The 26619-nt window shown below is 52.4% G+C and overlaps 1 protein-coding gene across 1 annotated transcript in view; it reads left to right on the top strand.

Moving 5' to 3' along the window:
• Positions 1 to 26281, top strand: part of RAB22A (RAB22A, member RAS oncogene family) — a 38822-nt gene extending 12541 nt beyond the window's left edge. The window contains exons 3-7 of the mRNA XM_054573571.1: positions 11242 to 11323; positions 19967 to 20038; positions 20124 to 20230; positions 20749 to 20858; positions 25114 to 26281. Coding sequence (XP_054429546.1) covers positions 11242 to 11323; positions 19967 to 20038; positions 20124 to 20230; positions 20749 to 20858; positions 25114 to 25211 — 469 coding nt within the window. The 3' untranslated portion in view covers positions 25212 to 26281. The remainder of the gene's footprint in view (positions 1 to 11241; positions 11324 to 19966; positions 20039 to 20123; positions 20231 to 20748; positions 20859 to 25113) is intronic.
• Positions 26282 to 26619: the final 338 nt, after the last annotated feature.

Raw genomic sequence — 26619 nt, 5'->3', positions numbered from 1 at the left:
ACTGCTGCAAGCTCCCCTCCTGGTGTACCCGCCCTCGCCTACCAGCCTGCCCAGCTTCCTGCAGCTGGAAGCTTGAGAGAAATGGACCCGTAGGTACTCATGTATGCTGCCGCCTTGCACTCAAAATACTGCTTTTGAGGTTCATCCCTGTTTTGTATGTATAGTTTGTTCCTTTTGATTGATGGGTAGCCTTCCATTGTGTGGACATACTGCGATTTGGTTATCCATTTATGGACATTTTAATGGAGTCCAGTTTTTGAACTATTACGAATATAGCTGCTATGAATATTTGTATGCAGTTCTTTTTATGGACACATACACGTTACTCTTGAATACATACCTGAGGGTGGAATTTCTGGTTAATAGGCATATTTGTTATTTATCGTTGTCTGACTACCTTAAAACAACACGGACATGTGTTATCTCCCACAGTTTTTGTGGGCCAAGAACTCAGGAGCGGGTCAGCTGGGCGAAGGCCCTTGAGCGCCCCCTCAGCCTGGGAGCTGGCTTCCCCGTGACGAGGAAGCCGGGGAGCCCCGGGGGAAGCCGCAGGGTTTACGACCGCACCGGTCGCTTCCGTGCCGACTGCAGCCACCGGCCCCCACGCAGGGGCGGGCTGTGAGGCCCTGAGCGCCCGGCGCGAGGGCCCTCAGGTCCGTCTTGGGTGCCGGCTGCAAGTAGGTGTAGAGGCACATTCAGCTTTATAAGGAGCTGTTTTTCCAGAGTGGTTGTGTGTATATTTGTATTTTTTACTCCCACCAGCAATGCATGAAAGGGCCATTTGCGCTAGTTGTTTTCATTGTAGCTATTTTGGCAGGTCATAATCATTTTTGAGGTCTGTTTTCATGGGACGTAGCATTCTTAGTTTTCAGTTACTGTCTTTCACGCCTTCGAAAACAGATACCCCATTTTCTCCCGTCTCCACCTGTTTTCACTGAAGCCAGGTGCCAGTCCCGGGGCTCTCTGGGCGCTGATGCCGGTTCCTCCCGCAAGTGCCCCCAGGCTGCCCTTGTCCCTGGGTCTCGGCTCTCCTCGGTGCCTGTGGGTGGCGGTTTCATTGGCTTTCTTCTGCCGGGCCCACAGTTTTACTTGGACCTGTGGTTTGATGCCTTTCAAGGTGGGAAATTCTCAGCCATTATCTCGTCAGTATTGCTTTTGCACCATTTTTCCTCACATTCTCAGACTATGGTACTTGTACTTTAGAATTTTTTCTTTTTTTCCTGTTTCTCATATTCTTTTCTGCATTTTCCATCATTTTGCCCCATACTTCAGTCTAGATATTTTGTTCTAGCCCTTCATTCATTCCTTTAATCATTTTTTTCCAACTAATCTGATTGTAAACCTATCCATTAAGTTCTTGATTTCAGTTACTATATTTTTAAAGTTATAGAATACCCAGTAGGTTTTATTTATTTATTGTTTCATTTTCGCTGGTGAAATTGTTAGTACTAACTTTTATTTTCTTAAATGTATTAAGCATAGTTATTTTAAAGTTCCCTTCTAATGACAAAAACAGAGCGCAGAGTAGATGACTGTCGGAGGTGGATGACGGAGTCTACTTTGTGTATAAATGAAGAATTTCACAATAAAAGTAAAAACTAGCCCCGGCTGGTGGGGCTCAGTGCATTGAGTGCCGGCCTGTGAACCAAAGGGTCACCAGTTCGATTCCCCATCGGGGCGCAGGCCTGGGCTGCGGCGGGGGCGAGAGGCAGCCAGTCAGTGTGTCCTTCGCGCATCCATGTTTCTCCCCCTTCCTTTCTCCCTCCTGTCCCCTCTCTCTAAAAATAAAGTAAAATATTTAAAAAATAAAGATGTCTGTCTGATAAACAATCCATTCCTTGGATCACCTGCATTTTTCTTCATTGTCTGTCTTGTATCTTGATGGCCACGCTGACTGCTGTCCTTGTAGACATAGTTTGTGTTTTATTGCATTCCAAATATTGCTTATTAACGTACATTATCAATAACGGGAGGCTCTAGATCAGAGTCAGCAAGCCGGCAGCCCTGCAGCCGAATCCAGCCATTCCAGTTTGTTTGCCTGCTGTCTGTGGCTTCCAGGCTACAGCGGCGAAGACGTCAGAGACCGTAGCATGCAGGGCTCAGAGCGCTTACATGGTGGCCCTTCACAGGAAAAGTCCTCCGACTCCCGCTCTACGTGTTTTCTCCCAGACGCACAAACCCAGCCCCCATGGCCGCGGCCCCTGCCCCTGCCCCGTGCGACAAACCTTAGGCCGCCCTCCTCAGCCCCAGGCCGCGCTCATACCTCCTGCGGCCTGTCTTCGCCATCTTTGTGCCCCCTTTTCCTCCTTTTTTCTTTTTTTTTTTTGCACCCTATTGCTTTAACTAAGACTTTCCAGTACACTGTGGAATAGCAGGGTTAGAATGGACGCCTGTGTCTTGTCCCTGGGACATGGCTAAAATTAATCGCAACCAAAACGTCGGTGAGCATGTGTGGCACTGAGGACTTGACAGATGCGTTTTTGGTGGGGGATAAAATGGGGGGCTGCTTTGGAGGACTCTTCCAGTCCCGTCAGACAGACATCTGTCCTGTGACCCAGCAGTCCCACCCTTAGGGGTTTGCCCGAGAGAGATGAAAGTACATGTTTCCAAGAAGACTTGCGAGGAAGCGTTTACCCCAGGCTTCGGCACAATAACCAGAAACTCAAAGCCACCCGAGTATCCCTCACCGTCGGAATGGACATAGCGTGATTTAGCCAGACGGCGGGCGGCCGCACAGGAGCAGAAGAGTTCACTGCCAAATGCTACAGCTGTGAGTGTGCGAAACCGTTTACTCTCGTGGTGTTGTTATTAACTACTGTAGTATCCTCCACACAAACAGCTGTCAACTTCCTTTTGCCTACCCCGTATACATGAATTTCAGTAACATTGTCCAATGGAAGAAGCTAGACACAGTGGAATATATATTTTGTGATTTCACTTACCTAAAATCCAGAGATAATCAAAACTGATCTACGAAGTAGTCAGAAAGGGTGCTGGCTCAGTTGGAGCATCATCCTGTAGACCAAAAGGTCATGGGTTCAATTCCTGGTCAGGGCACATACCCAGGTTATGGCTTCAGTCCCCAGTCAGGGCACATATGAGAAGGCAACCAATCATTGTTGGTCCCTCACGTCGATGTTTCTCTCTCCCTCCTTCTCTCCCCACCCCCTTCCTCTCCCTCCCTTCCTCTCTCTAAAAGCAATGGAAAAAATGTCCTCTGGTGAAGGTTTAGAAAAGGGAGAGGTCACCTGGGGTAGGTATAATTAATTGGAAATGGGCACAAGGGGACTTTTGAGGTTTATAGAAATGTTCTCTTACCTTGTTCTGGGCAGTAGTTACACAAGAATATGAAATGTCAAAACATACTGAACTGGAAACCTACCCTGTGCACTCGATCATATGTGAATTATACTTCTCTAAATACCTATAACGTTTTTAAAGCCCCATGTTATGAGTATTGAAGGTATTCCTGGTTTTCACATGAGAGAACGGTGGCAGAGGGGCTCACTGACTCGTTCAGTGACACGCTGCTGGCAGTGGATCCCGCAGGCGAAGCCCCGCGGTCTGGCTTAGAAGCCGGCGCTCCTGGCAGTGCGCTGGCGTCTCGGAGCCGGGCTCAGCCCGTCTTCTTCCGGGCCTCCGCCCTGCAGATAGGCTCACGGAGTCCCGAGTCCTGAGGTCAGTCACTGTGCCACGGCGGTGGCGGCAGCGTGGCTGGCGAGTGGGGCTCTGATTGTGTACGTCATGGGCGGCCATTCCATCTGATACAGTGACGGGAAAAGCAGCCTGAGAAAGCTGCATGCACGTCTGTTGGATGGTCTCCTAGGTGTAGTAAAGAATGAAAAAATTCAGAGACATGTAATAAATGCTGCCATGTGGGTTAAAAGTCAATAAGGGCGGATGCAGGGGAAACGGTATCCACGCTCTCGTATGAACCTGAAGTACCTCTGAAAGGGGGCCTGAGAACCCGAAGAGGTCAGCCTCCGGGGTGAGGAACCGAAGAGCAGGAGGGAGGCGTTTCAGCCTGCACCCATTTTGTGCATGTCGGGTGATGAGACGTAAATTATTACCGATTCAGAAAATTAATAAGCACAGTCATAATTTGGAATCGACTGAAATAGCTCACAAGACAGGCAGTTGCCTGAGTGGGCAGAGGCCCGCCTCACACTGCAGACCTCTCCACGCCCTCGCATCCGCCATACCTGCCACCACTCAGAGGTCCCTGCTGTGCGCCGCGCCAGCCATGTCCTCTGCAGGGTCCTCGCTGGGCCTCTCAGCGCGCTTGCCTTTCCCCCTGTCTGGCCTGGTCCCGCCGCCTCAGCCATGCCCTTACGGTCCTGAGGGGCCCAGCTTCTGCTTTCCCTCTGTTCCCGCTTCCGCCCTGTGATGTCCTTACGGGCAGACATCCAGCCCGGGCCTTGCGGCTCGGTGGGATGGAGCACCGTCCCATACACCAAACGGTTGCGGGTTTGACCCCTGGTCAGGGCATGTGCCTGGGTTGCAGGTTTGATCCCCAGTTGGGACGCGTACAGGAAGCAGCCTATCAATGTTTCTCACGTGGATGCTTCTCTCGCTCACCCTCTCTCCCTTCCTCTCTCTAAAATTAATCGACATGTCCTCGGGTGAGAATTAAAAGGAGATTCATCTCACTCATGAATGGGTTGCTAAGGGCCTGGTATCTAGCAGGGGGCCCTCAGGGTCTGTTGCCTGCTTCCGAATTCATCATGAAGCGGGTGTGATAGCATCGCCCCTGCCTCCCCCTCGCAGGCTCCCCATCCCCGGTAGCCGTCTTTCCAAACCGTCCCTGGGAGGTGACTTCAGATGGTACACAGATGAGCAGTTTTAAGTTTATGTCGCTAAGTATTTTATTCTCTATTAGGGAAAATAAAATGAGTCCACGAAACCTGTGGGTTTTTAATTTTACCAGTGTTATTGCTTGGACAAGGCTAAGTTTTTTGAAAGCAGTTTTTGCCAATATTCGGTGGTTCATAATTCCGATGGAACATGGACACAGCAGGCGTGGTGGCGGTGGGGCCCTGGCCTTTGGGGAGATGCTAACGCACAGGAGACAGAGCCTCACAGAACGCAGACAGAACACAGAGAGCGGAGGAGCACAGTGGCTCGCTGCCCTCCTCTGCGCTCTGCCCCTGGCCTGCCCGGGGCCTTTCCTGCGGTCACCTGACTGCACTCGGCACCCCGCATCCCCCAGGTCCCATCCCACCTGCTCCCTCCTTGTCTTCTGGGCTTAGCTCAAACTTGACCTCTTCTCTGAAGTCCTCCCTAGTGTATTAGATTTCTGTTGCTGCTGTAACAAATTACAACAGATTTGGTGGCTCCCAAGAACACAGGTTTACTGTGATGGAACTGTGAAAGTCAGAAGTCCGAAACCGGTTGCCCTGGCTCAAGTCAGGGGCGTGGCAGAGCTGGTTCCTCCCAGAGGCTCTCAGGGGAGAGTTTGTCTGCCTGCCTGTGCAGCCTCGCCAGGCCACCGTGGCCTGCGCTCCTTGCCCCTGTCCTCAGGGCGCACCCTTGCAGTCTCCCCTCCATCATATGCCAGCTCCGCCCTGGCCCCGACTGCCCTGGTCCCTTTGCTAAGCCCTGGGTGGTGGCACTGGGCCCACCTGGGTAACTCAGCTCCTTGCCCACTGCGGCCCCTCAGCCTGGTGACACTTTTGCCACTGAAGGCGGTGCAGCCTGGACCCTCGGGTTGGGCACAAGTGTCGGGGTGGGGGTGCTGTCATTCCACCTCCTGTGCCCTTGGCACCACTCTCCTGGGTGCACAGACCGGGCGCCTCCCCCGCGCTCCACAGCTCTGTCCACCCTGGTGGCTCACTGAAGGCCTGCCTTGTCATGATCTGTCCACTGGGCCAGTCCTCCCCCTGGAGCCCCCCAAGGGCAGGGAAGGATAGGCCCTCCCCTTGTTGCCTGGCGGTCTAGTAGCAGGCCACGCGTTGGAGGGGTAGGCCACCGGGGCAGAGCGGCGGCTGGTGGGCGAACAGCCCGGCCCCGCCTGATCCGCACGGCGGGGAGGCCCACACACCCAGGGCTGTGACGTGAGAGAAAGGCCCCTGGCAGTAGCGGTCACTCAGCGGAGGTGCCCGTTTCATTGGCAGCACCGCCAACTTTATCGTTGGTGATGTGAACGGTTGCGTGTTATGTTATTCTTGACAAACTTAGGAAAGAGGAGGCCAGACTTTTTGTTATTAAACATTATATTTAAAGAAATATTTTTGTGATTTTTAAATACTTTCCTGAAAATTTTATATGACAAGAATGTAGAAATGACTAACGGATTTGTTTGGGATGGCCATGAACCTGTGGAACAACCCGTCCGTTGTGCACCCTCTGGTTTGGGTGGTAGTGGCGCTTGAAAGGACACACTCTGCAGAGTGGCCCCTCAACCCTTAGATCTCGTTACAGAGAGTTTAAAGGAAGAGTTAAAGAGACACGTGACTGCAACCCGCACACGTAACTGAAGTAACTGAAGTAACGGATACTCTTAGGCGCCCGGCCTCTGGAGGCCGCCCTTGCAGAAGACGGGCGCACCCTCACGGTCGGCTGGTTCTCACGGGGCGCCTGACAGACCCCTGCGCCGCCTCCGGAGGTCCGTCGGTGCGTCCATTGGAGGAGCCACTAGGTCTCCTGTGATCTTCTCATGTCCCCAAGCTGGTGTGTTTCCAGTGGTGTTTTCTGTCCATGTGTATATCCGGGAGACGCAGCATTGTTGCAGAAGGTTGAGGGGCACCTAGAAGTCACGGTGGTGTGTTGATTTTTAAGAGTGCTGAGCAGTTCATCCTTAAAAGGCACCGTCTGTCATCATGGGGATGACAGGCAGCATCCCGTGTGCCGCCAAGAAAAGGGCTTGCAGTCAAAAGAAGCACTCGGGTGGGAGGGCAGGGCCCACTGCGCTGTGAGAGAGCCCAGCACGTCCCCTGCGGCTACAGACAAGACATTTTAAAACACCTTGCGGCAGGTATTGTCACCGGGAACACGCGCTCCGACCAAAGATCATGACTGCTTGGTGCGTGTGAAAGCCATGTGTTCGGGGTGCCTTGGGGATGGGGAAGTCTATGAAAGACCTTGTAGCTTTAGAGAAGGATGCTGATAGGGGCTTCGGATTAGAGGGGTAATAAGATCTGCCTAGGCAGAGTGAAGAGAGATGGCTCAGTAGTGAAAAATGAGGTTATCAGACAGGTAAATGGCAGGCTGGAAAATAAAAATGTATCATTTGGAGGGCACGAAACCATTGCAGTTTTTCAAAAGCAAGATACCGAAGCTGTCGCACCCCCGCATCGTTTAGCTTGAGTGGTGAAGGAGTGACCCTAGAGTTCGAGTGACAGTGGGAGGGAAAACTGCCCCGCCCCTGTTCAAGGTTAGGGTCCGATTTACGGGGGCCCCTTCCATCAGGGGCTGGGGTTCGAGTGCAGATCAGACACGAGATGAAGAACGAGACAGTTCTACAAAACTGGGTGCAAGTAACAAAGGACGAAGAGCACTGCAGACCAGGCTCGGCTCTGCGGCCGGCCGACCCGTGTTCTGAGGGAGAGCGTGGGATGTGGGGCGACCAGGGGAGGGGGCACGCCAGCCCTGTCTTTCCGCCGGGAGTGTGAGGTGGGCGTGAGGGCTTAGATTGTACAGTCAAGCTGAAGTCAGTCAGATTCAGACACTGACTTCGGCAGATAAAAGCATCCCAGTGAGCCATCCTGCCCCAGGGCTAGCCCAGAGCTCCCTGGGGGACCAGTAGGACGGGGCGGCTGGGCCACACCCCATCTCGGCAGTGACCCTGCATCTAGACGCCCTGAATCCGAATGCTAAGAGGGTTGAAATGGTTCTTGCCAAGATTTCAGACTCTCAAAAATCAGCCGAGGTACTTGTTGCTCTAAGGAGGCAGTGGAGGGGCTCAGGGTGGGGAAGGAGGGGGCGTGGCCATCTCCCCGGAGCCGCCGAGCTGGGGCCCGGAGGTGGGACCTGGTTCTGCACAGGAACCACAAGCACCAAGAATCCACCAAGTGGTTTGCCTTCTTCCTTAGCAGAATCAAGGAGCCTGAGGGAGGGAGGGATCAGTGAGTCTTCCCTGCTCCCCGCCGGGTTCTGCCTGTCGCCTTCCCTAAGGTGGCTCGGCTCCGGCACCTCGTGGCCCCCTCGCTGGGTGCTCTGGGAGGAGTGTGGTCAGGACCTCTGGTGCGGGGCGTGGAGACCCAGCACAGCCTGTGTTGTCCCGTCAGAACTCTGGGGAGCGTGGACGGGGGGACATGGGAGAGAGGACAGCAGGGTCCTGGCTCTCATGTCACTTACGTGTCTTCCCAATGAGACCTCGAACAGACACATGAAAAAAAACAAAAACCGTGAATAAGCTAATCAGACATTGTACAGACCTGCAGTGGGCGCCCTGAAGACTAGACCGGGTGGTGTGTGTGTGGCGCAGGGAAGGCGTGGTGGGAAGTGGCTGCGCTGGGGCCGGCCGCCCAGGGGTCTGTGGCCATGGGCAGTTGACCTGAGACCTGAAGAATGAGGAGCGTGGCGCCGCAGGGGAGCCGGTGGGAGAGCATTCTGGAAAAGGGCAGGTGGTGTGGAAGCACAAGCTGGAGCTCCCTCGGAAGGATTTGAGGCTTGAGAGGCGGCGGCTAGTTGATGGCTGCGGTGGCTCAGGCAGGACATGCTGGCACCTGGCCTGGGGAGAGGTGATGGGCAAGTTGAAGGAAAGACGTGTCTGACTCAGCCAAAGGCAGAGAAGTGGAAACCCAGCCAGCGCGGAGGGAAACTTGTTTCCTCTCAAGGTGGGGGTTGACTGGGGAACACATTGGAGGACTGAGAGATCCTCACCTCTGTTTCCTCTGCAAAGGCTGAAGTGAGCTGCGGCCCCGGCCCCGTGAAGGGGGCAGGTCGCAGGAAGCGGCAGGGAGCCGGGAAGCAGTCGTAAGAACGTGGAATGATGCTGCGTGGTTTGAGAGGCCGAAGAGGCGGCCTGGCTGAGATAGGACAGCCCTCGCTTGGCCCCCAGCGGTCGCGGGGCTTTTCTTCTCCAGCAAGGCGGCTGCCGCCCGCCCCTGCCCACTCCCTGGCAGAAGCAGCTCTGGAAGGGAGGCTGCTTGGGGCTTCTCTGGGTGGTTCAAACAAAAGGACAGACAGGATTCCTGTAGAGCAGGCAGTGCAGGCAAGTGATGCTGGCGATCAAAGGACAGGAAGCCGATGGACGTAGACCCAAGGAGACCAGAGTGCAGAGCCTTGGACAAGACCTTGGTGCAGGGAGGAAGGGTGTGTTCTGGTGACCACAGGGGAAAGCTGGAAGGATAGTCCAGGATTGGAGGCTGGAAGTTGGGTTTAACCCTTTGGGATCCTTCCTTGACATGACAACCTCCTGTCTGCCCCTGCCCTGAGCAGTGAAGCTGAGCTTTCGTAAAGGGGAAGTGGTTGGCAGGTAGTGAAACGGATCAGAATCCCTTTCCTTTTCATTGTTACGTGTACCTCTCTCAGCTTTTTGTCCCCTCCACGTACATTTCTTCCCTTGGTCTGTGAGCAGCCATGGCGGATGTGTCGGACGCATGGGCCCTCTTAATAGGCCTCTGTGGGACGCCTGTTGTCGCTCTTAAATGGAGCACCAGCGCCGTAATTGATGGACAGTTGAGCTGCAAGCTTTCAGGACTAACTGTAAGGTCTAAACTAAAACACCTCCAGGAGCTGCCTTTAAATAATAATAACACCACCACCTTGTGTAGGCAGAGTGCTTCACGATATACAGAGCGCTTTCACACACCCTCTCATTCCATCTTCACAATGAATCGAGGCCGGCAGGGCGCTTAGGTCTCTCCTGAGGGAGAGGTTGCTCTGCACAGCCTGATGTGATCATGGTGAGTTGTCAGAAGTTCTCAAAACAATAACCACTTACGGAGCACCTTCTATGCATGGAGCACTATGCTAAGGCTACCGAGGGGTCAGTTTCCAGTAAGTAAATACCCCTAAATAGCATCTATTCAAAATGTGGTCTTGGTTCCTAACTCACTTTCCCTTCTTCATCACAGTCACTGTTTTGGAGGCTGCTTGTTAAACCATAAATTTATATAAATATTGCCAAGAATTCAATTGTAGCAGAATTTAAGTTTTTAAAACCAAGAATTCTGATACTTAGCTAAGCTCAGTGATTCTTTAGGGAGCCATTCTATCGATTTCAACTCGTACTGTCTTGAAGTTTATGGAGCTATTACGTGAATCTCAGAAGTGTCCCGGACATCCCACGTATCTGAAAATGGCCAGCCATGCAGCTCACTGCCCTGGGTAGGCGGTTCGGGGTGTGATTCCAAGAGGGCAGTGGGGCCCTTGGCCCCAGAGGCTTATTATCCAGTAGAAAAGGAGGCATCATCATCTCTGGGGTCTTTGATGCATTGAGGAGGCTGGGAGACAAAGGGCTCCCAGGAGGGAACTCCAGCGCACTGCGGGGTAGAAGATAGTACTGGAACCAGGCCCAGCCCTGGGCAGGACCAGGCCTGCATCCAGAAGCTTCCACAGTCTCCACATGTGCTCTGGGCCGCATGGCTCCTCAGAGAGTCTCCAGAAAGTCTGAGGCCCCCGAAATAATAGGGACCCTACCTCAAAGGCCCCGGGCAGAGCGGCCCCTCAGGATGAACGACACGACCACACCCGTCATCCCTTCCCCACTGAGGGCGGGGTCAGGCCCTGACGGGGCCCATCAGCTCGGCTGGGACGCAGGTGACCGCCAGGGTGTCCCTTCCCTGGCCACCTTCCTGCTCCTTGCGTGATGGTCTTAGTCTTAACAGCTCCAGTGTTACTCTGGCCCTTACTCGGCAGCTCATGTGGCCGTGTGGCATGGGAATGGGAGAGTACAAACCCAGATGACCTAGTATTTTTTACTAGAGTACTCATGTCCTATTCTAGAAAGTGTTTGCTTGATACCATCTTTTAAAATAACAACTTCTGTATTTTACAAGGGAGGGTAACGTCTGGATTACCACATTACCTCCTGATTCTTCCGATATGGAGCTGAGGCAACCACGAGCCAAAGGACTCGCGCTGCTTTGTGTTGGGCAGATGTGCCTGGCGCTCTGTCGTGACACAGACATGCAGCCAGTGTCTGAGCATCTCATAAATGCTCCAGAGAGGACCCCCGTCCGGGCAGAGCGTGGAGCGGGAGCCTCTCTCTGTGTGAAGTCCTAGGCGAGGTTTCCGAAGGGGGCGGCCGTGCACGCTAAATGATTGTGTTCTGATCATTTAGGTCTCTCTTTGTAGGGCGTCTTTTATGACCAAGACTGTCCAGTACCAAAATGAGCTACATAAATTCCTAATCTGGGATACGGCTGGACAAGAACGAGTAAGTCACTCTTTAATTTACTATGTGTTTTTCTGAGGCCCAAATTAAAGCTCCAGCTAAACCGCTGATGTCCCTGTCGTTACTCACCCCTCTGTGCGCCAGAGACACACCTGCCCCTCTGCACCAGCCAGCCTTTTCCTTTTCAAGGAGAGCCATGAAGTCCACCGACGGAGAAAGTGGGAATGGGCGCTGAGGGCATTTTCATACTGTTTAGTGCCTTAAAGGAAACGCTGACTAACAGGCCTGATAAAACTCTGCTCGGAGCATTGTGTGTCATCTGGGGCTCCATCCCCCAGCGAAGGTATGAGAGAATGAGTGGCACAGAGGGAGAGTTAAACACATCTCGTTTATAGCTGCCTTTTAAAAGCTAAAGCGGGAACTTTCCAGCATATGAAGTTTGAGGTTTAAGTGAAATGGATGAACTAACACAGTGCCTTGCAATAGGTACTTAATAATGCCTGATGATAAAATTGTCCAAGATGGTTATCTGTTCAAGGGAGAGCCTGAGCCAGAAGCGGGAACTAGGCCGAGGCACCACGGTGCTGTGGGGTTGGGGGGAGCCCCCCAGACGAGACAGGAGTGGGGCGGAGGGCAGGGGAGCAGGAGCCTGTCTACTGCCTGGTCTTCGCCCAGGGCCCTAAGTCTGATTTCCCTGCCGGGGTGCGGCTGGCAGCCACCCCATTATTCAGCTGCTGTTTAATTTTGTTTTCAAACAGTACTGTCAAAACAGAACATCTGATGGATGCACAGTGCTATCTTAAGCTCTTAAAAGTATGCCAGAAGTAATCAGGAGAAATAGTCTGTCCTTATGGTATCATTTGAGACAGCGGAGATACCGTGTGTGGCATAAAATCTGACAGGACCATCACAAGCAAATGGAGGAAAACAGAACAGGCCCACACTGTTGTCCTGGACGTAGACACCATGCATTTGCACAGATTTAATGTCCCAAGTTTGTTCTGTTTGCTTTCTTCTGTTTATTTTAATGCTGGATGTCATACCGTCTGTCCAGTTACTCATCTGAGATCCATCTGCTTCGTCTCCCATCCCCCACTCCTTCTACTTTATGCATCTGAATGGAGCATTTAGGACAGGTAGGCCTTTGTTTACCATCGCTCTTGAGTCCGTCAGAGATGTTGCTTCCCACAGAGTTTTCCTGAAAAGGTCTGTGGGCACAGCTCTGTTGTCTGTCCTGTTAGCCAAGAACTCATGTGGCTCTTCATGCTAATAATGCGTATGTGCCCTTTGACCGAATCCCAGGTCCCAGTCGCCCTTCCCATGCATCTCATGGAACAGCAACACCCTCATCATAAAGATTCATGCTGTGATACAAATTTCCTGATGCTTTGGGTCAGTTTACACAGTGATGTATAACATCTCTTTCTTCTAGACCATAAAAAAGAATAACAGGAGTCTCCCTTATGCTGCCATAATAGCAGGATTTTGTTAGGCTTTGTAATTAGCTGGTTTGCCTGTCTCTTCTTTTCCCCTCTTCCCATGATTTTGCACCAGGAGCAGGTGCTCTGAGACATAAAGCTGCCTCACCCCTACCTGAGGCACCATCTCATAGCCAGGGGCTCACCCAGGGGATGTAAATGAGGCAGGCAGACAAGGGTCAAGAGAACTGGCCGCAGAACCCGCGCCGGGAGAGCAGAGAGGAGCACCAGCCGGTAGGCACGTGCTCCAGCCAGTGCTGCCCAGCCAGAGTGCACGCCGAGGGTGCCAGGCCGCTACGTTGAGGAAGAGCTGCGCATCTTACAGCCAGTCACAGATTGTCTGAAGTGCTGTGAGCAATGTCCAAAACACAGCTGGGAGCTGACGGCCAGTCTGCCCTCGGCCAGGCCTGCAGGGCCCTGACTGGGCCAGCCTCGGCCAGAGTCCCCACCTGCCCCTCTTCCCCCATTCATCCTCTGGGACCAAACCAGGCGCCCTGCCCGTTCACACCTGCACCTCCCGTGCTGTGCTTCCCTCTGCTCGGAGTGCCCCTCCCACCCGCAGCCCAGAGAGCCCCGTCTGATGTCACCTCGAGGGAGCTCTCCCACTGTGCCTGCCAGTCTCAGAGGCGCGCCCGCCATGCGCGTGCCCACGCTGCCCACACCTGACTCGGAGGCAGTCACTGGGCCCCGGCCTCGCGGTGGCTCCATCAGGGCCCCGCCCCATGCAGCCTGTTCTCCACGCCTGGCTCCACTGCCAGCGGCCTGCCCTGGGCCACCATTCACACTCCGCCCCGGAGCGCCTGCTGTCCCACTTCCCAGCCCCTCCACCCTGCACCGGTCTCCTCACAGAACCCAGAGGCGTTTTGTAACTGTAAATCAGACCTATTATCTTCGGGCTTAACACCTTTAAGGAACTTCCCACGGTTCCCCTCCAGTCGCCAAACTGGGACCAGCAGCCTGCAAAGCCACGCGGCCTGCTCTGCCCTCTCTCGTCACTGTCCTCCGGGCCCGGCCTCCCTCTCGCTGAGCGGCAGCTGCTGGCCTCCATTCAGTTCCTCAGACTCTGTCCACTGGGCCTGGACGCCATCTTCTGCTGGAACTTCCTCTTCCTCCGAGGGACAGCCAGCTGCCCCTCAGCTGCCCTCTGGCCTCAGGCTGTCCGTTCCGCCCGGACCCGCACCTAGGAGGGCCCGGTCCTCTCTCCACCGGTGCCCCTGCCTGTTTTCCTCCGGTCCCTCATCACAAGCTGCAGTGAGGAGTCTGTCCCCGCCCCGCCGCAGACGGCATGCTCTGAGAGCCGGGGCCACCACGTCACTCGCTCACTGCTGTGTCCCCACTGCCTTGCGCAGTGCCCGACCTAGAGCTGACGGCAGAAGTCGGTGGGACCAGTCAGCAGATGACTCTTCAGCATGTTTCCTTGGGTCCTGAGGAGTCTTGGATTGCCCTTGTTCGTGGGATTGGCACCTGTTCCCATCCTTGCTTACCTTCTGTCAGACTGTGAGCCCCCTGGGGGTTGGGGATTGTCTTCTCTCTCTTTCTCTCTCTCTCTCTCTTTTTTTTTTTTTAAAGAGAGAGGAAAGGAGAGAGAAAGGGAGAAAAACAGTGACCTGTTGCCTCTCGTGTGCCCCACCTGGGGACCTGGCCCGCAACCCAGGCCTGTGCCGGCAACTCTGAGTCCACAGGCCGACTCGGCCCTGGCACATGGTGCTGATGCCAGGGCACCTTGTCATCTGCTTGCCAGCCCCACCCTGCACAGACAGAGATGGATTCTCTGATTTTGTCACGTGGGTATTGCATGCCTCAAATTATGAATTTCTGGTATCTGCATATTTATTATTCTGTTCTTTTTAGTAACAAGGTTCCTTGTGGAACGAACCAAAGTCTTCATAAAATGAAAAAAACCCTTTTGGATGAACTGAGCATTCAAACATCCCCGCCATTTTGACCCTTGCAGCTGTTGCTGTATGTAGTTTTGATGGTCCAGTTGCAACTTACTGCAAAGTGATTTCATTAAATCAATGAAAGTGATTATGGAGAATTTTGCAAATGTCATGCAAAGCCATTGATGTTAGGGATCTCGTTAAATGGAGAGAAATATAGTGATCAGGATGATGAAATAAGTGCTTCAGAAGGTAAATGAGTTGTGTTTCAAAGAGTTGAGAGGCCGGAGGGAAACTGATGGAGCCCTCAAACATTTTCATAAAAATTACCTTTTTTAAGTAGGACCAGGAGAGTCGAAATGAAATGAAAGATATCACCTTGTGCTAGCGCATCGTTTTATCGGGAGAATCACAGTCAGTATCAATCAACTTGGTTTCACTGTTCATTCAGGAAACTAGCTCCTGGCTGCAGTAATAAACCTAAGTTTTTTCAAATATCAGATAACATGAAACTTGTTTTCATAATTTAAAATTTATTTTCTTAAGACAGAGCCTGTCAGACGTTTTGATTCCCGTTTTCTCTCCTGAATGAATTCATTTCAGGTGACACTTCTTCATCGATCACCGCTCCCTAACAAGGGTCTGTGCAGTGGTAGGGACCATGCACTAATAAGCACCTCGGGCACATGTCATAAATACACCATAAACGGAGCGGCATTTCACATACTTGCTGCCTGTGTTCATCTCAAAGAAAGCTACTTAATCAGAGTCCAGGAGAGACCGCCCAGTCCTTAACAGTTCATGTTCCTAAGCCTTCTCCTGAGCGGTTCTCCTGATGGCCCTGCCCCGAGCTGGAGCACCAGGAAGGCACAGGCTCATTCTTCATCACAGGAGCTGTATGAGGAGTTGTTGCCGAGTTTCAGATCGGGAACCAGTGCAGTAACCTTGTGTCAGCGAGAGCGGAGGTCGACGCTGCGGCCTGCTGGCCCACCCCAGCTGGCTGCCTGTTTCTGGAAAGGAGAGTTGTTGGAGCACAGCCACACACTGGTTTGTTTACGTATTGTCTCTGGCTCCTTTTACTTGCCAGTAGACAGTGGAGTCGTAACGAAGACCCACTAAGCCTAAAGTGTGTAATCCCTGGCCCTTTCCTGAAAAAGCTTGTCAAACCCTGACTTAGAGCCAGATTTGGAGCAGAGCTGTGCTGCCGTCCTTTGAGTCCCTCTTTGAGCTGCCACCTTCCCTCTTTACACACAGGGACATGGAGGCAGTCTCCTATGAGTAGTGGCAGGGTGGCTTGTGCCGCAGTCGCCTTCCCAGAGACCACAGTTGTGTAGAAACTCCAGATGATGTCACAGAACAGCCGCAATGGCCCGGCTGCCGAGCCACCAGATGCAGCCAGGGACTCGACAGGAACACCGGTGGCTGAGACCCACAGGTGTGTGGCTGCCCCCAGAGGACACTCCCCCGTCCACAGGGCACAGGGTAGCGAGCACTCAAGCGGAAAGCCCATCTTCTTAGCTTGTGGCATTTTGAGACAGAATTTAAGGCTGCTAGAGCGACCAAAAAAAGACGAGGCAAATCATAGGAAAGGTGGATCCAACAAGGAGGGAAGCCCCAGAGCCTGCTTATAAGTTCCTTTTAAGTCTTTGCCTGGCCCCAAAGTGTGAATGCACAGGAGAGACACAGGGGCACCCAGCAGAAAGCAACAGCCAGAGGGGTGACAGGACCACGCAGGGAGTGGGCTGCTGCTTGTCACGGGGGAAGGAGAGTTCGGGGCTGGAGCCCAGTCCTGCCGTGTCAGAGGGACTGGTAAAGACCTTGGGCTGCCATTGAAACTCCAGAAGGACCAGCCTCAGAAGGAGATACCACGTCCTAGAACGAAAGGCAGGCTTGGCCAGACCTACCCCAACCCCAGCCGCAGCCAGTCTCGCGGTGAGCGGTCAGCATTCTACGCTCCTCGGAGCAGGTAAGAGAGGGTTCCGAGATGAAAGGAAGAGCCTTGTCTGCTGTGTGCACATGGGCAGTCTGCACAGAATGGACAGTTGTCATCGAACGGAAATGCTGAAGCTGGTGGAACGTCGGAAAGGAAAACCCACTGGGTGGGAGGCAGACACCAACCAATCAGAAGGACGGAGAAAGCGGGAAAATAATGAACATAGTCTCCTTACTTCAGGGACAAATCCACACAATCTAACGTTTGCGTAACTGAGACCCAGAAGGAGTTGCGGGGGAAGGGACAGAAAAAAGATGTTTCAAGAAATAATGGCTGAAAATTTCCTAAATCTGATGAAACATCAGTTTACAAATCTAAGAAGTTTAGCACACCCAGAAGCACAAAGAAAACTACATCTGGGTGCATCACAGTCAAACTGCTGAAAGCCAGAGTTAAATAGAAAAATCTTGAAAGTGGCCAGAGATAATCAGCATGTTATGTATGGGGAACAGTATGAGTGATGGCTGGCGCCCCTCAGAACCGAGCCAGAAGGCCCTAGGGCAGAGTCGGTAAAGTGCTGAAAGCAACACAAAAACAAAAACGTCAACATGCCAGAATTGCCTTTCAAATACGGAGTAATTTCAAATCAGAGTAATGACAGTTTTAGAAAAATAAAAGCTAGGAACCTGCAGCAGTCCCAGAGGGTCTTCCAGGCCCAGGCGGGTGGGACCAGATGGTAGCTCGGGCCCATGGGAAAAAATAGTGACAACTGGCAATGGTAAATATAAAAAACTTTTTTTTCTTCAACTTCTTTAAAAGACTATTGGCTATTTACTTATCTATTTTTATTCTTCACCCAAGCACATTTTTTCACTGCTTTTAGAGAAAGACGCAGGGAGGGAAACATCAGTGTGAGAGACGCATCGGTTGGTTGCCTCCTGTTCGTGCCCCGACTACCGTTCGTACGCTCCCACGCGGGAGATCGAACCCACAACTTAGGCATGTGCCCTGACCAGGTGTCAGACCCACGACCCTTTGGTTACCGGACAATGCTCCAACCAACGGAGCCACACCAGCAGGGCACTACGGGCTATTTAATGCAAAAATTAGGACAGTGGATTGTATAGTTTGTAGTGTATGTAGATTTAAAATATTTGACAAAATAGCACACAAGATAGTGGGATAAAAAGGATGAGATTTTCACAGCGTTCTGGTATTTTACATGGGGCGGTCTGTGTTAACCGAAGTCAGCTGTGGGCAGAGGGGCTCTCTCTCTACATGGCAGTTACAGGAGCAGCCACTTAAAAAGTAATGCAAGAAGGGACAGCCAGAAAGCCAAAGGACAGATTAATATACTTAAATAAAATACTCAAAATATTCAATTAATGCACAGGAGGGAAATAAAGGAAGAACAGGAATTTTTTTAATGGAACAAATATAAAACAAATAGCAAAATGGTGACATAATATGAGTAAGGCCGGTATGTCAGGAAGTACAGCACACACAAAGGAACTGAACGTCCCGTTCAGAAGGCCGCGGTCGTCAGAGGGGTTGAGAAGCAGGACCCGCCCCGTGCTGGTTCGGAAGGGGATCGCCCTGAACCAAACAGACGGCCTGAGAAGGAAAGGAAGGAGAAGGGCGTCCTGTGCCGATCGCAAGTGAGGGGAGCCGCCGGGCTGCGCGGTGGTCAGCGGGCGCCGTGATGTACCCGGGGGGAGGCGGGGTGGGGTGTCAGGGAGCCTGCTGCACGGACGTGCTTCCTGTGTGGGGTGCTGTTTGTGTGGGCGCGTACATCCACGTAGTCATTTTATCAAAACTGAGATTTTTTTTTATTGATTTTAGAGAGAGGAAAGGGGAGAGAGAGAGAAAAATACATCCAGTTGTTTTTCCACGTACTGCTGCATTCCTTGGTTGATTCTTGTGTGTGCCCTGCCTGGAGGTCGAACCCACAACCTTGGCGTATTGGGACAGCGCTCTAACCAGCTGGCAACCCAGCCAGAGAGAAACCTAAGATCAAACTGAAGATTTTTGCACTTATCTTTGTGAATTTTACTTTCCAAATCTGAAGGCAAAAAACCCCCCAAAACTTGTAAAGGATTTATCAGGAATGAAAGCTAATCCTCATCTTGGTCCCGCCTGCGCATGCCCCGTCGTCGAAGGCAGTTCCTTGTCTTCCCCCAGCCCTGCAGTTTCCTCTCTGTAGTGCTTTCTTGCTCACAGCCTGTATTTTGGGTTTTTTCTCTGTGAAACACCTTGTTTTACTGGGAGTTACCCGGCCTCCACACCAGAGACAGGATCTCCTCCCAGAGACAAGTAAAACCCCCACATGCACATCAGGGCCTGGCTTTAGTGTGCCGTCCCCCCATTCTCTACAGCTCTCACTCATTTTTTCCACCCATTCTGAGCAGTCGCGGGCTGTTGCTCTGGGTGGGAGCGGCGCTGAGCACCAGCCGTTCGCCTCGGGGGCCGGCTCCCGCCTGTGCGGAGGGGCTGGCCCCCAGGTTGGAGAGCAGGGCCAGGGCGCTGTGGCGCCCATGGTGCGTGCGGTCAGCTTGCAGCGTCGAGGCCTGAGACGGAGAGCAAGGACAGGTGAAATCCTTGTCTTTCAACGCTGGCGTCGTGGTCACTGAGTGAGATGCTCAAACCAACGCATCCGGGGGCCCCGGGGGCCCGAGTTAGTGGGCAGAGAGCTTCCGGTTAACGTCTCACACGTCGACAGAAGTGGCCAGCGAAGTCGGCCTTGCCGTTGAGATGGTTATTCCTCTCCCTTCCTCTCCTTCCCTGCTGTGCGTGGGGCAGGGAGGGGGCGCTGGGGGGGAGGAGGCCGTGCAGACAGAGTTAAATTCATTTAAAGAAATTACAAACCTCCCTGCATTTGGGAATTGCCACCTACATGGGATTAGCCAGAAATGGCGTCACGGACTCATCCAAGTACTGAGTGTACATGTGCACTCATTTCTGTGATGCTGGCAGCGTTCCGGTGACGGGGTCTCCTCTATGACCCCCGTCCGGCCGCTTCTCGGGAGAACTGTTCACAGCATGATTTTTATCTCTTTGGTCGTTTGGGAAGCCCAAGTTTAAAGGACTATTGAACAAATGAATTTGGGAATTATAACACTAAGTTCAATTAAAAAGCCTTTTTAGCTGAAACAATTGTTTATAGCACCATATTTAATTCCTATAAAACTGTATTCTAAACTATCTTCTGAGAGACATTTCAGTGTTGCATTAAGAGTTGTTGCCTTTGGTAATCACTGGTTCATTTGCTTTAAAGCATCATGTCATCTTCCTGGGCGGAGAGAAAGATTACCTTTTGTGCAGGGATAATGGGCTTGAGAGTCTATAGAAAACATATTAACCAGTTTTCCCAATTGTGTCGCTTCTCTCTCTGCAGTTCCGTGCCTTAGCGCCCATGTACTACCGGGGGTCGGCCGCGGCTATAATCGTTTATGATATCACAAAAGAAGTAAGACATATGTTGTGTTCTTCAGACTATTTCGAAAACTCTTGGTTGCTTAGATCTCCAGTTGCTTTCCTCTCTTATGTTCCAGGAGACGTTTTCCACATTAAAGAATTGGGTAAAAGAGCTCCGCCAGCACGGCCCACCTAATATTGTGGTCGCCATTGCAGGAAATAAGTGTGATCTTATCGATGTCAGGTAAGTTATTAGGACAGGAGATCACAGTGCTGATTGTGTGTTCCTTTGCTCACTGAGCAATATCCAGTATAAGAATCTTGCTTTTATTTTTATCTCTGACATTGAAAAATATTTTTCTGCTGTACGGTTGGAGTCATGGAGTTTCAAAGTAAAATGAGAGCCCAGGCGTTCGGAGCTAATTATATTATGGTTGTAGGCAGGTGTGCGATTTGTTTAACGTTGGCTGCATCAGGCCTGACTTTGGACACTGGAATGGGGGGGCAGATTTTTGGGAAAGCACATCTGTCCGAGTGCCTGAGGGCCGCCTCCATAACTCGCAGAGCAGGGCGTTAGGCGGGGCGGGGGATGCCTGCTACTCTCTGACTGGTCCACTGCGTGCATTGCCAGGGGTGCAGGTTTGTTTCCTTTTAGCCATAGGCACTGGCCCATCGTCATGAATCTGCTGGATTCCGGGGTAGGTGGGGACAGCATGCCGCTCCTGACCGTCACGTTCCTGACTTGCATTCGTTGCCTTCCAGAGAAGTCATGGAGAGGGACGCTAAGGACTACGCTGACTCCATCCATGCAATTTTTGTAGAGACCAGCGCCAAAAATGCGATAAACATCAATGAACTCTTTATAGAAATTAGTGAGTATCCCTGCGCGGGGCGGGCTCCCTTGTGCAGGGCGACCGAGCACAGCTCGTGCCCGGTAGGGCTCTTTCGTCGGCGGGCAGCCTGGCTCCCGGGGCGGCTCTCGGTGGGGGAGAGTTGCGAGTGGAAGAGTGGCCGCAGGGCTCCTGTCCCCGACTGCGACTGCGGGAGAGCTGCGGCCTGGTGGGTGGGGCCCGCTGTCCTGCTGCTGCTCCTGAACGGATAGCTAGCGCCAGGCCCTGGGGAAGGTGTCGCCCCTCCTCTCTCTCTTCCTGTGCGTTTCAGTGAGTCGTCCAAAGCCACTGGAAACGAACAAAACAAACGGGAAGGGGAACGCACGCGAGATTCCACTAGATTCCACTGTCAGAACCCTCGGGAGGTACCGCCAGGCCAGCGGGGGAAGGCCTCTAGCGCCCTCCCCCGCCCCTCCCGCTCCAGAGGTTTCCGTGGGGTGGTACTAGCCAGGAGCAAAGCTGCCGCGTACCTTTGGGACCCTCTACAGGCTGTACCTATGTTTATTCATTCCATTCAAATTCATCAAAACAGTTACTGAGAACTGTCCCAGGCTCAGGGGAGACAGCAACGAACACAGGGGGCACGGCCCGCTCACCCGGAGCGCCGGCCGCCCTGTGGGAGGCAGCCGGCAGGCAGAGCAGAGCCGAGGCCCTCCCGGGGACAGGCAGCAACAGCGGAAAATAACACAGGGTGCGGCGAAGAGCGTCTGCGGGGGGCCAGGGAGAAGGCCGCTCCTGGGCAGGTGACACTGGCGCGCGACGCGACAGAGCCGGCCATGCCTAGACCCGAATTCATGTTAACGGAGCGTGCCAGCCTCCGGGCGCAGGACAGGAGACAGCGCCGGGCACTGAGAGCTTCCCCTTAGCCGCCCTCTGGGTGAGGTCCGAGCTCCCTGCCAGGGCGAGGCCGGGAACCACAGTGCCCAGCAGGCCCCACCAGGGACAGCCCAGTCGTCGGGCGGGCCTGGGGCCCTGGGGTGCATGCCGGCTGGGAGTTGGGGCCCGGCTCCGGCAGTGGGGCCACACTGGAGCAGGGGCCTCTGGTTGCCAGTTGCTGGGGTTGTTTCTGTTATTTTTAGTTTTTGGTGTTTTTCGTTTGTTTAGAGACCCAGAGATTTGAATTTTATGTAACATATCCATTGTTTGGATTTGGCCACTAACTCAGGTATTTTCCGAGCGTCGTGCATCCTGCCAGTCCCGTCTGCCAGCGCACAGGGCCTGTGGACTGCTTGCTGGTTTGCAGCTTCCCGCCCAGCCCCTTGCTTTCAACATCAAAAAATCATATTTATTGTCTCCCTAGATTGTCAGTAGCAGTTACCCAGATGCATTCTTGAAAGGCACCTTGAGGCCAGTCAGAAATTTTTCACAGTTCAAGTCAAAATATGCACGTGTACGGTATCCGATGTGTGCCGAAGTCACTACCTTTTTTAAGTGGTCTGCAGCAGCACTAACAGAACAGTAGTGAACTGTACCAACAACGAAAATCCTTAGATAAAAAATAGCATGTACATACTCATTTCACCTGTGAAAAATAAAAAAAATATATGTTCACAAAGATTAGAAACACCAAGAGAGATGTAAAGCAGCGGGGTGGTTGCTAATGGGGTGCGGGACGCTGTTAGCACGCGCCCAGCCTGCGCGCCGCTTCCCAGAGTCGTGCTCACGGCAGAAGTAACGCCCAGGGCCTTTCACAGGGGAAGGGTACCTGTGTGACGTGCGCCCAGAGCAAGGCCCGGGGCCACCCCACGAGACTCCTGCCCACCCCCCACGGGAACCACTGTCCCAGCGCATGACTATTCCACATCATTTTGCCTGTTTTCACGTTTTACATTTTTAAAGCAGACTGAATTTATTCCTGTGTCTGGCTTCCTTATCTCTACATTCTCTTCTCGGTTCATCCATATCACTCACGACCCACTCGTCACTGTGGTGCGTCTGTCAGCGACAGAGTCGGGAGCGGGGAAACGTCCACGGCGCGGTGATCCATCCTAGCGATAGGCATCTGAGGTGGCCGTTCCCAGCTCAGAGCGATTGCAAATCCTGCCTCTCCCCGCGCCCTGCGTCCTGTGCAGGAGGTGCATGGTCTGCCTTTCCGTGGCAGTTGATGGAGTCGAGCGCCTACGCAGATACTCGTTCACACTTGCGTACTCTCTGGATATCCTCTTTTGTGCGGTCTTGTCTATTTCCTTTTCAGTTCTCTGCCTTTTCCTGTGTTGAAAGTCTACTTTGACTATGGGTTCACTGTTGATTGTGTTCAGTGGACAGGCTCTACTCTGTGACTTGACTTCCATTTTTCAGTCAACTCCTTTGATGAACTAGAGACCTTCATCTTAATAGAGTCCTACTGATCCGTGTTTTCCTTTATGGTGAGCACTTTTTGGTTCCGGTTTGAGAAGTCAGTGCTTATTCCCAGGTCAGGAACATGTTCCCCTCTGCTTTCTCCTCAAAATGTTTCAGAGACGGCCCTGACTGGTGTGGCTCAGGTGGTTGGGCAGCGCCCTGCAAAGCGAAAGGGTGCCAGTTCTGTTGCTGTTCAGGGCACGTACCTGGGTTGCACACTCAGTCCCCGGTTGAGGCCCCTACGCCAATGAGAGGCAGCTAATCAGTGTGTTTCTCCTGCTCTTTCTCTCTCCCGTCCCCTCTCTCTAAAAATAAATAAAATCTTTAAAAGTGTTTCAGAGATGACTCTGTGGTCCCAGCTGTATTTCCATTATCCATTTATTGAGAAATATGTAATGACAAGAAGCTTCAGTAAAGCTTTTAAATTAATTTGCAGTTCATTCACAGCAGCGGTTATGGGCATTTGAAAAATAGCGGCAGGACATGTTGGGGGACACTTTCTAGTGGCGGAGACACCGAGCTGGGCTCCATCCACCCAGATTTGCAGGCTGGAGGCTCCAGACTGGGTGACCAAGGACCCAAGAGCCCGCAGGTTCCACCGCAGCCTTTTCCTACCCCAAACGCATGTGCCAGTTCCCATGGTCGGAATAGGCCGGTGCCAGGCACTGTGTTCAGCAATCCTGGAAAGGAACGTGGAGAAATGGGGGCTCTTCCTTCAAAGGGCAGAGGATCTGATTTGAAGGAGATAGTTGTGTAAACAAATCCATGACAGTGTGCTCCCAACGTCCCAGTGCATTTCAGTGCCTGAGACGTTGGGGAGTTTGGAAGTGGGGTGGGAGGATTGGGAAGGCCTTGTACAAGAAGCAGCTCTGAAGTTCACAGCGAGGTAGGTGGATGGGTGATTTAGGTTTCCCTCGAAATTGGCATTATGCTTCACGGAGCACTAAAGTGAAACCTGTTCATTCTCATACATTGTTGGTAGTGGAACAAAGTGGCACAGGCTCTTCAGAGAGCAATTTGGCAGCATCTGTCAAAATTTAAATTGCACATCCTTCCTGCATCTGTGCTAGGCAGACGCAGGGCTACAGGGGACATGTCGGGTCAGCACCCTGAAGTAGAATGGCGTGACCTGGCTCTTCCGCTCTGTCATCCAGCACATGCACTCATGTTCACAAGGATATTTCTGCATCATTGTTCGTAGCATCGAAACATTGCAGGCAAACCAAGTACCCTCAGCAAGGGAACGCTTGGATTGCGGCACTTCCACGCCCTGCGGTGTCATGGGGCTGTTGGATAGCAGGCGGCAGCCCTCCCAGCCCTGGGCTGGGGCGGTCCCAGGGCACGTGGGGGAGACAACAGGGGGACAGCCATGCACCCTGCTTGCTCCTCTCGGGGTTCAGGCTAAGGTGTGTGTGCCTTGTGTGCCTGCACCCCTCGCCCTGGACAGAGGGATGGGCAGGTTGTAATTAAATTTTTTTAACCATGTGCATGTATTACCTACTCAGAACAAGATGTTTTTAACAGGTAATTTTTTTTTTTTAATTTGAAAAAAGGTACTGAATGCCACATGTGACCCTCCCGTGGCCCCACGGGCTGCCGGAGGAAGTCTGGAGTTCGGTTCATAGTGATGTGTCAGTGTGGAATCCTTCGCTGTGACAAATGTCCTGTGGCAGCCTAAGATAGTACCATTAGGGGAAACGGGGCAAGGGGCACACAGCAGCTCTCTGTATTATCTCTGCAACTTTCCTGTAAATCTAAAATCATCCCAAAAGTCAGAGTTTAGTGAACTTTATTTTAATGAAACATGTCATATTGCATCTACACAATTGTTGCGTCTGAGAATGAGCAGATTGGAAAGTTAAAGCTCATTCCCCTCCCTCTTTCCTCTCGCTTTTAGGTCGAAGAATTCCATCTACTGACTCCAGCCCGCCATGTGGCGGGAAGGGCTTCAAACTCCGAAGGCAGCCTTCAGAGCCGAAGCGAGGCTGCTGCTGACTGAGCCTCCGCCTCTCAGACCCCGCGGCGAAGTAGGTGGTCCTGAAAGCTGGCCGGGGGCTGGGGGCCCGCCACCAGGCTTCGCCGAGCCGGTCTGGGGTCTTCTTCGTGCAAAAAAGAGGCACAGAAATTGATCAGTCTTTTCCTCTTGGAAGACTGCAGCAGTAATATTTCAGTCTGCGGACCTGGGTTATGTAAAGACTCTCTGCCTACAAAGGGGCTCCATCACTGGCTGTTGACCTTGCAGAAAGGAACATGTAATTGTATGGATGGTAGGATCAAATTGTTGAGTAGTTTTGTAATCAAGATTTTATGTAACATTTTGTAAAGGGAAAATGAGCACTTTGTGGTTCTTGAGGGAAAGAAGACCTCGTGGAGGTCATAACTTCCTTGGTTCCCCGTTACCACTGTTCGGGGGGTGGCATCATTTACAGTGGGGCGGGGTGCTGGTGAGTGGAGGGATGGCGGTTATTATCTGAAGGTAGAACGGGCTATTTATAGGACTGATGGAAGTGATCCCCCCCTCCCCGCCGTGCCCAGCGCGCTTGCCATTGCGTGCATTTGCCCAGATGCCTGCGGCGAGCTCCCGGCTCCAACAGCCGTGGCTCGTCCGAGGTGTGACCCTGCTGTGTGTGTCCCCAGACTCATCCCTGGCACCGTTTGTAATCTCTCGTGATCAGGATGGTGGTGGTGGAGAAGCTGCCTGGAATAAATTGAGTTGCCTATGTTGAAACTGACCAACTGGTTTAAAAGTGAGGAAAAAGAAAGTGATGTAAATGCTGTCAATTTTTTATTTAACCCAAATATTTTGGTGGGGAAAACAATTACCTGTTGCTTAGCCTATGTAAAGTTACAGTCTATATTTATGAGACCATTGCTTAAAAAGTATAAATTATGTAAATACGTTAATAAATTCTATGTTTCATTCCATTGAACCTTGCCCCGTCTTGCATATGCCCGCCCCTTTGGCGGCCTGCTCCCCGGAGACCCTTTAGGCACCCTGATGCGGTGCGGGAGCGTGGAGCCCGCGCTTACCGTCTTTAAAGGTTTCTCGGTCTCCCCTCCCACCACCCCCCACCACCCCCCAGAGCCCATCTGGAGACCGTCACACAGGCAGATGCCACCTTGACAAGCCCGGCCAGCCATTCCTAGCCTTGGGGTGAAAAATGAAGCTCCGAGCTCCAGTCATTTACCTGGTCTTGGTATTAAGTTTCTTTTCGCTTTTACAGCATCCTCAGACCAACTGTTTGAAGAGAGCTTTCCTTGTTAACAATTTAGCTTATCTTTCCGTTTCCTTTTTTTCCCCCCTGCCTCTGTTAGCGGTTAACACTCTTCTCCCTCAGGGAGCCTAATGAGGTTTTTAATATAATCTAAAAATAAAGCACTGAAGTGAAGTTGGTGAAAATTT

This window comes from Pteronotus mesoamericanus, unplaced genomic scaffold (assembly GCF_021234165.1).
Source record: "Pteronotus mesoamericanus isolate MK-2021 breed Mesoamerican mustached bat unplaced genomic scaffold, CSHL_Meso_final contig_25, whole genome shotgun sequence".
NCBI classification, from domain to species: Eukaryota; Metazoa; Chordata; class Mammalia; order Chiroptera; family Mormoopidae; genus Pteronotus; species Pteronotus mesoamericanus.
Note: the sequence above shows the minus strand (reverse complement) of the source record. Positions and strands in the feature narration are given on the sequence as shown.